This window comes from Oncorhynchus nerka, linkage group LG14 (genome assembly GCF_034236695.1).
Source record: "Oncorhynchus nerka isolate Pitt River linkage group LG14, Oner_Uvic_2.0, whole genome shotgun sequence".
Taxonomy (NCBI): Eukaryota; Metazoa; Chordata; class Actinopteri; order Salmoniformes; family Salmonidae; genus Oncorhynchus; species Oncorhynchus nerka.
In genome coordinates, this window is record NC_088409.1 from 94,047,740 (window position 1) to 94,062,117 (window position 14,378).

Here is a 14,378-nt window from a genome sequence, read left to right on the forward strand (position 1 = left end):
AGGGAGCCTTGTTATTGTTCTCAGCCTTGTGTAATGGGTACCTATCAGGACCAGGGGAGGGGGAATGATGAGGGAAAGTACAGATCGAGAGAGAGAGAGGGGGAGAGAGAGAGGGGGGGAAAGAGAGAGAGAGAGCGCACGAGCGCGAGAGAGAAGCTCTACCTTGAGAAAGATACTCGGGTTGAAATGAAGGATACATTTACCCAGCTGGAGGTAAGGCAGGTGGAGCTGGAACAGCAGGTGATTACACTCCAGTCAGCACAGACCCAGACAACAGTCCAGCACAACAACACCCCCTTAACCAGACCTAGATAGCTGAAGGTGTAGAGAGATATCTGCACTCTGGACTGTAGTGAGAAAACACCACCAGGAGAAAGAGCTGGAGCAGGAGAACAGAGCACAAGGAGAGGATCAGACTGCTGGGGGAGAGGGTGAGGGGGATGGAGGAGAGGGTGAGGGGGATGAAGGAGAGGGTGAGGGGGATGGAGGAGAGGATCAGACTGCTGGGGGAGAGGGTGAGGGGGATGGAGGAGAGGGTGAGGGGGATGGAGGAGAGGGTGAGGGGGATGGAGGAGAGGGTGAGGGGGATGGTGGAGAGGATCAGACTGCTGGGGGAGAGGGTGAGGGGGATGGAGGAGAGGGTGAGGGGGATGGAGGTGAGGGGGATGGAGGAGAGGGTGAGGGGGATGGATGAGAGGGTGAGGGGGATGGTGGAGAGGGTGAGGGGGATGGAGGAGAGGGTGAGGGGGATGGAGGAGAGGGTGAGGGGGATGGAGGAGAGGGTGAGGGGGATGGTGGAGAGGGTGAGGGGGATGGAGGAGAGGGTGAGGGGGATGGAGGTGAGGGGGATGGAGGAGAGGGTGAGGGGGATAGAGGAGAGGGTGAGGGGGATGGAGGAGAGGGTGAGGGGGATGGAGGAGAGGGTGAGGGGGATGGTGTGTGACAGAACAACCCATTTGAGAGGTGTCCACACCCACAGAGAAGCCAGCAGAACAGCCCACCTCAGCTCCCTACAAAAGTCTCCACACCACACCAGAACAGCCCACCTCAGCTCCCTACAAAATTCTCGACACCACACCAGAACAGCCCACCTCAGCTCCCTACAAAAGTCTCCACACCACACCAGAACAGTCCACAACCAGATCCTGATCATAGCGTCGTAAACACAGGGGGACAGACGAATGAAGGCCAAGCCCAGGGGATCCCACTCCCTCTGAGCACCCCCCCCCCCTGTCAGCTACCCTGATAGCCCTCCTGACAACCACCCCCCACACCCACTGAGGACTTACACAAGACACAGATTGTACTCCTAATGGACTCAAAAGGGTTAGATAAGAAAAAAACATTTCCCCAAACAGTGTCTAAACTCTGGTGTCAAAACACCCAGCGCGCTCTAGACCTTCTGTCTGAGGACAAACTAGGCCCACCCAGCTACATAATAATACACACAGGCACAAACGACCTGAGAGCACAGCAGGAAAGTGTGGCCACAGCACTCAAGGGAGTGATTGAAAAATAATCGTCTTCTTTCCCCAACACAGAAGTGGTTATCTCCACCCTGCTACCACGAAAAGACTTCCACACAGCGGGTAAACACCGTGACTGCCTCATAACCAAATGTTAACCTGGCATTTCAAACAGAAAGCCGAAGAAAATTAGCATTGACAAAAGGTTTGATGAAGAATTCAAAAACCTAAATAAGAAATTGAGAAACCTGTCCAACCAAAGACATACACGAAGAGACCCAGAAAACCTGAGTCTACGCCTTCACTATGGTGAATCACTAAAATACACTACGAAAAGAGGAACAGCAGGTCAGAAAACAGCTCAATGTAATTGAAGAATCCATAGACTCTAACCACTTCTGTGAAAATTGGAAAACACAATGAATTATCTATCCAAAAATGGAGATGTATGGGTGAACCACTTCTTCAATCAACTATTAAAGACTACCAGAACCCACTGGATTATCCAATTACCTTGAAGGAACTACAGGACAAAATAAAAACCCAGGCCAAAAAGGCCTGTGGTGTTGATGGTATCCTCAATGAATGTAATGATGGGGCGGTGATTCAGAAGCAGGTGAACATTTTTAATAAAACGACAAAACCAAGAACACGTCACTAACATGTACACCGATACACAAGAACAATACCAACTGGTGAGTGAACATGGGAGAGTAACATATAAAGGGGAGGAAATAATGAAGGTAATGGAGTCCAGATGTGAATCATAATGATTCACAGATGCGCGTAATGATGAGTGCCAGGTGTGCGTAATGATGAATCCCAGGACCGGTGGTTAGCACTCTGGCTACGTCATACATCAGAGGGGAGGAGCAGGAGTAGACAGGACAATGAAATTATAAAATATACAGACATAACATTTAAATAGGCTATTCTTAAATTCTTTAACATCATCCTTAGCTCTGGCATCTTCCCCAATATTTGGAACCAAGGACAGATCACCCCAATCCACAAAAGTGGAGTCAAATTTGACCCCAATAACTACCGTGGGATATGCGCAACCTTGGGAAAATCCTTTGCATTACCATTAACAGCAGACTTGTACTGAGCAAATGTCAAATTGGCTTTTTACCAAATTACCGTACCACAGACCACGTATTCACCCTACACACCCTAATTGACAAACAAACAAACCAAAACAAAGGCAGTCTTCTCATGCTTTGTTGATTTCAAAAAAGCCTTTGACTGAATTTGGCATGAGGGTCTGCTATACAAATTGATAAAAAGTGATGATGGGGGAGAAACAAACGACATTATAAAATCCATGTAAACAAACAACAAGTGTGCGGTTAAAATGGCCCAAAAACACAACCGTTTCTTCCGACAGGGCCGTGGGGGTGAGTCAGGGATGCAGCTTAAGCCCCACACTCTTTCCACATAGATATCAACGACTTGGCGAGGGCACTAGAACAGTCTGCAGCGCCCGGCCTCACCCTACTAGAATCTGAAGTCAAATGTCTACTGTTTGCTGACGATCTGGTGCTTCTGTCACCAACCAAGGAGGGCCTACAGCAGTACCCTAGATCTTCTGCACAGATTCTGTCAGACCTGGGACCTGACAGACCTGGGCCCTGACAGTAAATCTCTGTAAAACCAAAATAATGGTGTTCCAAAAAAGGTCCAGCTGCCAGGACCACAAATACAAATTCCATCTAGACACCGTTGCCCTGGAGCACACAAAAAAACATACATACCTTGGCCTAAATATCAGCGCCACAGGTAACTTCCACAAAGACGTGAATGATCTGAGAGACAAGGAAAGAAGGGCCTTCTATGCCATCAAAATTAACATAAAATGTGACATACCAATTAGGATCTGGCAAAAAATACTTGAATCAGTTATAGAACCCATTGCCCTTTATGGTTGTGAGGTCTGGGGTCCGCTCACCAACCAAGAATTCACAAAATGGAACAAACACCAAATTTAGACTCTGCATGCAGAATTCTGCAAAAATATCCTCTGTGTACAACATAAAACACCAAATAATGCATGCAGAGCAGAATTAGGCAGATACCCGCTAATTATCAAAATCCAGAAAAGAGCCGTTAAATTCTACAACCACATAAAAGGAAGCAATTCCCAAACCTTCCATAACAAAGCCATCACCTACAGAGAGATGAACCCGGAGAAGAGTCCCTTAGCAAGCTGGTCCTGGGGCTCTGTTCATGTGCTAGTGATGGCTGTTTAACAGTCTGATGGCCTTGAGATAGAAGCTGTTTTTCCAGTTCCTCGGTCCCAGCTTTGCACCTGTACTGACCTCGCCTTCTGGATGATAGCGAGGTGAACAGGCAGTGGCTCGGGTGGTTGATGTCCTTCACAATCTTTTTGGCCTTCCTGTGACATCGGGTGCTGTAGGTGTCCTGGAGGGCAGGTAGTTTGCCCCCGGTAATGCATTGGACAGACCACACCACCCTCTGGAGTGCCATGCGGTTGCGGGCAGTGCAGTTGCTGTACCAGGCAGTGATGCAGCCCAACAGGATGCTTTCAATTGTCCATCTTCAAAACTTTGTGAGGGTTTTAGGTGACAAGACACATTTCTATAGCCTCCTGAGGTTTAAGAGGCTCTGTTGCGCCTTCTTCACCACACTGTCTGTGTGGGTGGTCCATTTCAGTTTGTCAGTGATGTGTTTACCAAGGAACTTAAAGCTTTCCACCTTCTCCACTTTGGTCCCGTCGATGGAGGACGGTTCACGTCGGCCACGGAGGAGAGCCAACAGTCCATGTTAGCGGGCCATGTCGGTGGTACTGTGTTATCCTCAAAGCAAAGTGAAGAATGTGTTTAGCCTGTCCGGAAGCAAGACGTCGGTCTCGGAGACGTGGCTGGTTTTCCTTTTGTTGTCCGTGATTGTCTGTAGTCCCTGCCACATACGTCTCGTGTCTGGGCCATTGAATTGCAACTCCACTTTATCTCTATACTGACATTTAGCTTGTCTGATTGCCTTGCAGAGTGAATAACTACTGTTTATATTCTGTCATATTAACAGTCACCTTGTCATTGTTACATGCGGTGGTTGGCACTTTCACTTTCGTGCGAATGCTACCATCTAGCCACGGTTTCTGATTAGGGTTTAATTATTTTAGTTTAATTAGGTTTTTAATGCCACAGTTGGTACAACATCTCCTATACACTTCCTTACTACCACCATCATTAAACTGCTATCATTACCATCACCCTACTACACATACCACTACTGTTTGGAATAATAATCACAGTAATAATAATAATAATAATAGGTAAGTTACTGCTTACTATGCAGATGAACAGTGTCCCTCAGGCAAATACATATTTGGCTGCAAGAGGAGCTGTTGCTCATTCGACCATGAGTATGATTTTTTCCCTCTGGGTTTAATAAGTTAACATTTTGAATAAATGTGGTATTTTCTGTGAATAATGAATCTCTTGGTGAGGAATATTTATCACAGTAAAGGAGAAAGTGCATCTCTGTTTCTTCCTCCCCTGTCGTGCAGTGACCACATACACGCTCCTCTTTGGGAAGCAATGCTTATTTTACATCTGGCGGTTTCTATTGGTGGTCACTCAGCCTGTACTTGGTACGGATCTGTCTCTGTCTCTGTCAGCCTGTACTTGGTACGGATCTGTCTCTGTCTCTGTCAGCCTGTACTTGGTACGGATCTGTCTCTGTCTGTCAGTCTGTACTTGGTACAGATCTGTCTCTGTCTCTGTCAGCCTGTACTTGGTACAGATCTGTCTCTGTCTCTGTCAGCCTGTACTTGGTACAGATCTGTCTCTGTCTCTGTCAGCCTGTACTTGGTACAGATCTGTCTCTGTCTCTGTCAGCCTGTACTTGGTAAAGATCTGTCTCTGTCTCTGTCAGCCTGTACTTGGTACGGATCTGTCTCTGTCTCTGTCAGCCTGTACTTGGTACGGCTCTGTCTCTGTCTCTGTCAGCCTGTACTTGGTACAGATCTGTCTCTGTCTGTCAGCCTGTACTTGGTACGGATCTGTCTCTGTCAGCCTGTACTTGGTAAAGATCTGTCTCTGTCTCTGTCAGCCTGTACTTGGTACGGATCTGTCTCTGTCTCTGTCAGCCTGTACTTGGTACGGATCTGTCTCTGTCTCTGTCAGCCTGTACTTGGTACGGATCTGTCTCTGTCTCTGTCAGTCTGTACTTGGTACGGATCGGTCTCTGTCAGCCTGTACTTGGTACGGATCTGTCTCTGTCTCTGTCAGCCTGTACTTGGTAAAGATCTGTCTCTGTCTCTGTCAGCCTGTACTTGGTACAGATCTGTCTCTGTCTCTGTCAGCCTGTACTTGGTACGGATCTGTCTCTGTCTCTGTCAGCCTGTACTTGGTAAAGATCTGTCTCTGTCTCTGTCAGCCTGTACTTGGTACAGATCTGTCTCTGTCTCTGTCAGCCTGTACTTGGTACAGATCTGTCTCTGTCTCTGTCAGCCTGTACTTGGTACAGATCTGTCTCTGTCTCTGTCAGCCTGTACTTGGTACGGATCTGTCTCTGTCTCTGTCAGCCTGTACTTGGTAAAGATCTGTCTCTGTCTCTGTCAGCCTGTACTTGGTACAGATCTGTCTCTGTCTCTGTCAGCCTGTACTTGGTACAGATCTGTCTCTGTCTCTGTCAGCCTGTACTTGGTACAGATCTGTCTCTGTCTCTGTCAGCCTGTACTTGGTACAGATCTGTCTCTGTCTCTGTCAGCCTGTACTTGGTAAAGATCTGTCTCTGTCAGCCTGTACTTGGTACAGATCTGTCTCTGTCCCTGTCAGCCTGTACTTGGTACAGATCTGTCTCTGTCAGCCTGTACTTGGTATGGATCTGTCTCTGTCTCTGTCAGCCTGTACTTGGTACAGATCTGTCTCTGTCTCTGTCAGCCTGTACTTGGTACAGATCTGTCTCTATCTGTCAGCCTGTACTTGGTACGGATCTGTCTCTGTCTCTGTCAGCCTGTACTTGGTACAGATCTGTCTCTGTCTGTCACCCTGTACTTGGTAAAGATCTGTCTCTGTCTCTGTCAGCCTGTACTTGGTACAGATCTGTCTCTGTCTCTGTCAGCCTGCACTTGGTAAAGATCTGTCTCTGTCTCTGTCAGCCTGTACTTGGTACAGATCTGTCTCTGTCTCTGTCAGCCTGTACTTGGTAAAGATCTGTCTCTGTCCCTGTCAGCCTGTACTTGGTAAAGATCTGTCTCTGTCTCTGTCAGCCTGTACTTGGTACAGATCTGTCTCTGTCTCTGTCAGCCTGTACTTGGTAAAGATCTGTCTCTGTCTCTGTCAGCCTGTACTTGGTACAGATCTGTCTCTGTCTCTGTCAGCCTGTACTTGGTACAGATCTGTCTCTGTCTCTGTCAGCCTGTACTTGGTACAGATCTGTCTCTGTCTCTGTCAGCCTGTACTTGGTACAGATCTGTCTCTGTCTGTCACCCTGTACTTGGTAAAGATCTGTCTCTGTCTCTGTCAGCCTGCACTTGGTAAAGATCTGTCTCTGTCTCTGTCAGCCTGTACTTGGTACAGATCTGTCTCTGTCTCTGTCAGCCTGTACTTGATAAAGATCTGTCTCTGTCCCTGTCAGCCTGTACTTGGTAAAGATCTGTCTCTGTCTCTGTCAGCCTGTACTTGGTACAGATCTGTATCTGTCTCTGTCAGCCTGTACTTGGTAAAGATCTGTCTCTGTCTCTGTCAGCCTGTACTTGGTACAGATCTGTCTCTGTCTATGTCAGCCTGTACTTGGTACAGATCTGTCTCTGTCTCTGTCAGCCTGTACTTGGTACGGATCTGTCTCTGTCTCTGTCAGCCTGTACTTGGTAAAGATTTGTCTCTGTCTCTGTCAGCCTGTACTTGGTACAGATCTGTCTCTGTCTCTGTCAGCCTGTACTTGGTACGGATCTGTCTCTGTCTCTGTCAGCCTGTACTTGGTAAAGATCTGTCTCTGTCTCTGTCAGCCTGTACTTGGTACAGATCTGTCTCTGTCTCTGTCAGCCTGTACTTGGTAAGGATCTGTCTCTGTCTCTGTCAGCCTGTACTTGGTAAAGATCTGTCTCTGTCTCTGTCAGCCTGTACTTGGTAAAGATCTGTCTCTGTCTCTGTCAGCCTGTACTTGTTACGGATCTGTCTCTGTCTCTGTCAGCCTGTACTTGGTAAAGATCTGTCTCTGTCTCTGTCAGCCTGTACTTGGTACAGATCTGTCTCTGTCTCTGTCAGCCTGTACTTGGTACAGATCTGTCTCTGTCTCTGTCAGCCTGTACTTGGTACAGATCTGTCTCTGTCTCTGTCAGCCTGTACTTGGTAAAGATCTGTCTCTGTCAGCCTGTACTTGGTACAGATCTGTCTCTGTCCCTGTCAGCCTGTACTTGGTACAGATCTGTCTCTGTCAGCCTGTACTTGGTACGGATCTGTCTCTGTCTCTGTCAGCCTGTACTTGGTACAGATCTGTCTCTGTCTCTGTCAGCCTGTACTTGGTACAGATCTGTCTCTGTCTGTCAGCCTGTACTTGGTACGGATCTGTCTCTGTCTCTGTCAGCCTGTACTTGGTACAGATCTGTCTCTGTCTGTCACCCTGTACTTGGTAAAGATCTGTCTCTGTCTCTGTCAGCCTGTACTTGGTACAGATCTGTCTCTGTCTCTGTCAGCCTGCACTTGGTAAAGATCTGTCTCTGTCTCTGTCAGCCTGTACTTGGTACAGATCTGTCTCTGTCTCTGTCAGCCTGTACTTGGTAAAGATCTGTCTCTGTCCCTGTCAGCCTGTACTTGGTAAAGATCTGTCTCTGTCTCTGTCAGCCTGTACTTGGTACAGATCTGTCTCTGTCTCTGTCAGCCTGTACTTGGTAAAGATCTGTCTCTGTCTCTGTCAGCCTGTACTTGGTACAGATCTGTCTCTGTCTCTGTCAGCCTGTACTTGGTACAGATCTGTCTCTGTCTCTGTCAGCCTGTACTTGGTACAGATCTGTCTCTGTCTCTGTCAGCCTGTACTTGGTACAGATCTGTCTCTGTCTGTCACCCTGTACTTGGTAAAGATCTGTCTCTGTCTCTGTCAGCCTGCACTTGGTAAAGATCTGTCTCTGTCTCTGTCAGCCTGTACTTGGTACAGATCTGTCTCTGTCTCTGTCAGCCTGTACTTGATAAAGATCTGTCTCTGTCCCTGTCAGCCTGTACTTGGTAAAGATCTGTCTCTGTCTCTGTCAGCCTGTACTTGGTACAGATCTGTCTCTGTCTCTGTCAGCCTGTACTTGGTAAAGATCTGTCTCTGTCTCTGTCAGCCTGTACTTGGTACAGATCTGTCTCTGTCTCTGTCAGCCTGTACTTGGTACAGATCTGTCTCTGTCTCTGTCAGCCTGTACTTGGTACAGATCTGTCTCTGTCTCTGTCAGCCTGTACTTGGTACAGATCTGTCTCTGTCTGTCACCCTGTACTTGGTAAAGATCTGTCTCTGTCTCTGTCAGCCTGTACTTGTTACAGATCTGTCTCTGTCTCTGTCAGCCTGTACTTGGTACAGATCTGTCTCTGTCTCTGTCAGCCTGTACTTGGTACAGATCTGCCTCTGTCTCTGTCAGCCTGTACTTGGTACAGATCTGTCTCTGTCTGTCAGCCTGTACTTGGTACAGATCTGTCTCTGTCTCTGTCAGCCTGTACTTGGTAAGGATCTGTCTCTGTCTCTGTCAGCCTGTACTTGGTACAGATCTGTCTCTGTCTCTGTCAGCCTGTACTTGGTACAGATCTGTCTCTGTCTCTGTCAGCCTGTACTTGGTACAGATCTGTCTCTGTCAGCCTGTACTTGGTAAAGATCTGTCTCTGTCTCTGTCAGCCTGCACTTGGTAAAGATCTGTCTCTGTCTCTGTCAGCCTGTACTTGGTACAGATCTGTCTCTGTCAGCCTGTACTTGGTAAAGATCTGTCTCTGTCTCTGTCAGCCTGTACTTGGTACAGATCTGTCTCTGTCTCTGTCAGCCTGTACTTGGTAAAGATCTGTCTCTGTCTCTGTCAGCCTGTACTTGGTACAGATCTGTCTCTGTCTCTGTCAGCCTGTACTTGGTACAGATCTGTCTCTGTCTGTCAGCCTGTACTTGGTAAGGATCTGTCTCTGTCTCTGTCAGCCTGTACTTGGTACAGATCTGTCTCTGTCTCTGTCAGCCTGTACTTGGTACAGATCTGTCTCTGTCTCTGTCAGCCTGTACTTGGTACAGATCTGTCTCTGTCAGCCTGTACTTGGTAAAGATCTGTCTCTGCTTCGTATCTCTGACAGAGCAGAGATAATCAGCCAATTCATATTCTCTGTTTAGGGCCAGATAACAATTTAGTCGGCTTTGGGATTTTGTTTTCTTCTTCCTATGTTGTAAATGTGAGTCTTTTGAGTGGTTCATGATTATGTTTATTTTAATTATTTATTTTGAATCAGTGCTGGTGTCAGCTTGGTTGGTGAGGTCCAACACCAGCTGACTGAGAGGGCTCGTTTCTGGGCTCAGCTTGGTTGGTGAGGTCCAACACCAGCTGACTGAGAGGGCTCGTTTCTGGGCTCAGCTCTTGGGGTTGAAGTGCTTTGAATTGGAGACTTGAATTTGGACTTGAATTTAAGTGTAGCCAAAATGTAATGATCTTTTTTGCATTTTCATTACCACTAGAAAGCGGCCCAGTACTGCCCTAGATGCATTTGTTGGTGTATTTCTTTGGACTTGTCAAATTTTCAGACAGAATTTTCCATGTAGAGCTTCAATTGGATGTTTGTCCCACATTTTAAAGTCCATTGTATTGAGTGGCCGCCCAAACCTCACTTCCGTAAAGAGCTATTGGTAGGATTACACTGTCAAATATTTTGGTCCAAATTCTAATTGGGGTGCTGCATAATGATCCACATTATTTTGAAGAACATTCCTTCATGCCAAATAGAATTTAATGCTTTTTTAAAGTCAATAAAACAAGCGGTGGACATGTTTATTAATTAGTGTTTGTAAGGTATGATCAGTAGGGAGAAAGACTCTCTCTCCTTCCCTCTCTCTCTCTCTCTCTCTCTCTCTCTCTCTCTCGGAGAGGGAAGGAGGAGGGAGGTGGACGATTGAAGGGGAGAAGGGAAGGAGGAGGGTGGTGGAGGAGTGAAGGGGAGAGAGGGAAGGAGGAGGAGAATAGGGAGGTGGAGGAGTGAAGGGGGGAGAGGGAAGGAGGAGGAGAGGGGGATAGGATAGAGGTATAGGACAAGGAGAGAGAAAGAGGTTTCCAGATGGGTAGATAGGCTCACATCAACACCATTATCCCAGAAACCCTAAACCAACTCCAATTTGCATACCGCACCAACAGATCCACAGATGATGCAATCTATATTGCATTCCACACTGCCCTTTCCCACCTGGATTAAAGGAACAACTATGTGAGAATGCTGTTCATTGATTACAGCTCAGCATTCAGCACCATAGTGACCTCAAAGCTCATCACTAAGCCAAGGACCCTGGGACTAAACACCTCCCTCTGCAACTGGATCCTGGACTTCCTGATGGGCTGCCCCCAGGTGGTAAGGTAGGTAACAACACATCCGCCACGCTGATCCTCATCCTCAACACGGGGGCCCCTCAGGGGTGCGTGCTCAGTCCCCTCCTGTACTCCCTGTTCACTCATGACTGCACGGCCAAGCACGACTCCAACACCATCATTAAGTTTGCTGATGACACAACAATGGAAGGCCTGATCACCGACAGCGACAAGACAGCCTATAGGGAGGAGGTCAGAGACCTGACCATGTGGTGCAAGGACAACGACCTCTCCCTCAACGTGATCAAGACTAAGGAGATGATAGTGGACTACAGGAAAAGGAGGACCGAGTACGCCCCCATTCTCATCGACGGGGCTGTAGTGGAGCAGATTGAGAGCTTCAAGTTCCTCGGTGTCCACATCAACAACCAACTAGAATTGTCCAAACACACCAAGACAGTTGTGAAGAGGGTACGACAAAGCCTATTCCCCCTTATTTTAGATCCTCAAAAGGTTCTACAGCTGCACCATCGAGAGCATCCTGACTGGTTGCATCACTGCCTGGTATGGCAATTGCTCGGCCTCTCACCGCAAGGCACTACAGAGGGTCGTGCGTACGGCCCAGTACATCACTGGGGCTCAGCTGCCTGCCATTCAGGATCCTTTACACCAGGCGGTGTCAGAGGAAGGCCCTAAAAATTGTCAAGGACCCCAGGCACCCGATTCATAGACTGTTCTCTCTGCTACCGGTACCGGAGTGCCAAGTCTAGGACAAAAAGGCTCCTCAACAGTTTTTACCCCCAAGTCATAAGACTCCTGAACAGGTAATCAAATGGCTACCCGGACTATTTGTGTTGTGTACCCCCCCCTCCAACCCCCCCAAACCCTATTTTTATGCTGCTGCTACTCTCTGTTCATCACATATGCATAGTTACTTTAACCATATCTACATGTACATACTACCTCAATCAGCCTGACTAACTGGTGTCTGTATATAACTTCTCTACTGTATATAACCTCTCTACTGTATATAGCCTCTCTACTGTATATAACCTCTCTACTGTTTATAGCCTCTCTACTGTATATAGCCTCGCTACTGTATATAGCCTCTCTACTGTATATAGCCCCTCTACTGTATATAGCCTCTCTACTGTATATAGCTTCTCTACTGTATATAGCCTCACTACTGTATATAGCCCCTCTACTGTATATAGTCTCTCTAATGTATATAGCCTCTCTACTGTATATAGCCTCTCTACTGTATATAACCTCTCTACTGTATATAGCCTCTCTACTGTATATAGCCTCACTACTGTATATAGCCTCTCTACTGTATATAGTCTCTCTAATGTATATAGCCTCTCTACTGTATATAGCCTCTCTACTGTATATAGCCTCTCTACTGTATATAGCCTCTCTACTGTATATAGCCTCGCTACTGTATATAGCCTCTCTACTGTATATAGCCCCTCTACTGTATATAGCCTCTCTACTGTATATAGCCTCTCTACTGTATATAGCCTCTCTACTGTATATAGTCTCTCTAATGTATATAGCCTCTCTACTGCATATAGCCTCTCTACTGTATATAGCCTCTCTACTGTATATAGCCCCTCTACTGTATATAGTCTCTCTAATGTATATAGCCTCTCTACTGTATATAGCCTCTCTACTGTATATAGCCTCACTACTGTATATAGCCCCTCTACTGTATATAGTCTCTCTAAAGTATATAGCCTCTCTACTGTATATAGCCTCTCTACTGTATATAACCTCTCTACTGTATATAGCCTCTCTACTGTATATAGTTTATCTACTGTATATAACCTCTCTACTGTATGTAGCCTATCTAATGTTATAGCCTCGCTACTGTATATAGCCTCTCTACTGTATATAGCCTCTCTACTGTATATAGCCTCGCTACTGTTATAGCCTCTCTACTGTATATAGCCTCGCTACTGTTATAGCCTCTCTACTGTATATAGCCTCTCTACTGTATATAACCTCTCTACTGTATATAGCCTCTCTACTGTATATAACCTCTCTACTGTATATAGCCTCTCTACTGTATATAGCCTCTCTACTGTATATAGCCTGTCTACTGTATATAGTCTCTCTACTGTATATAGCCTGTCTACTGTATATAGCCTCTCTACTTTTATAGCCTCTCTACTGTATATAGCCTCTCTTTTTACTGTTGTTTTATTTCTTTACTTACCTATTGTTCACCTAACACCTTTTTTGCACTATTGTTTAGAGCCTGTAAGTAAGGAATACACCTTTTGTAGTCGGCGCACGTGTCAAATAAAATTTGATTTGATGTGTCTGTCTGTCTAAATCATGATTCTGCTCTTTCTGTCTGTCTGTCTGTCTGTCTGTCTGTCTGTCTGTCTGTCTGTCTGTCTGTCTGTCTGTCTGTCTGTCTAAATCATGATTCTGCTCTGTCTGTCTGTCTGTCTGTCTGTCTGTCTGTCTGTCTGTCTGTCTGTCTGTCTGTCTGTCTGTCTGTCTGTCTGTCTGTCTGTCTGTCTGTCTGTCTGTCTGTCTGTCTGTCTGTCTGTCTGTCTAAATCATGATTCTGCTCTTTCTGTCTGTCTGTCTGTCTGTCTCTGTCTGTCTGTCTGTCTGTCTGTCTGTCTGTCTGTCTGTCTGTCTGTCTTGTCTGTCTGTCTGTCTGTCTGTCTGTCTGTCTGTCTGTCTGTCTGTCTGTCTGTCTGTCTGTCTGTCTGTCTGTCCGTCTGTCCGTCTGTCTGTCTGTCTGCCTAAATCCTGATTCTGCTCTGTTTGTTAGCCTGGCAAAGAAAATCTCCTGCTTGCATTAACTTCCTAAATGTTGCTGGACCCCAGGAAGAGTAGCTTATGCCTTGGCAGTAGCTGATGGGGATCCTTAAAAAATACAAACACAAACCAATCAGATTTTAGTTTATCAGAATATGAGACTAATCACCCTGACTTACATTGGTTGCTCGGTCCCCAATGGTGAATGTTGATAGACTGACTCACCCTCCATGGGCGTGTTGGTGTCGGGGCGGTTTGCAAAGACCACGTCTACGTATTCCAGCTGCAACCTCTGGAGAGAGCCCTTCAGACCTGGAGAGAGAGAGAGGAGGGGAGAGGAGGGGAGAGGAGGAGGAGGGGAGAGGAGGGGAGGGGAGAGGAGGGGATGGGAGGGAGGGGAGAGGAGGAGGGGAGAGGAGGGGAGAGGAGGAGGGGAGAGGAGGGGAGAGGAGGAGGGGAGATGAGGAGGGGAGAGGAGGGGAGAGGAGGGGGAGAGAGGAGGGGAGAGGAGGAGGGAGAGGAGGGGGAGAGGAGGAGGGGAGAGGAGGGGAGAGGAGGAGGGGAGATGAGGAGGGGAGAGGAGGGGAGAGGAGGGGGAGAGGAGGGGAGGGGATGGGAGGGGAGAGGAGGAGGGGAGAGAGAGGAGGGGG

General features: G+C 47.2%; 1 protein-coding gene across 2 annotated transcripts in view; it reads right to left on the reverse strand.

The window, feature by feature from the left end:
* LOC115124585 (voltage-gated potassium channel subunit beta-1) overlaps positions 1-14,378 on the reverse strand; it is a 218,241-nt gene that overhangs the window by 17,153 nt on the left and 186,710 nt on the right. For both annotated transcript variants that reach the window (XM_065000552.1, XM_065000553.1), the window contains exon 8: positions 13,954-14,040. In XM_065000552.1, the coding sequence (XP_064856624.1) occupies positions 13,954-14,040 (87 nt within the window). The remainder of the gene's footprint in view (positions 1-13,953; positions 14,041-14,378) is intronic.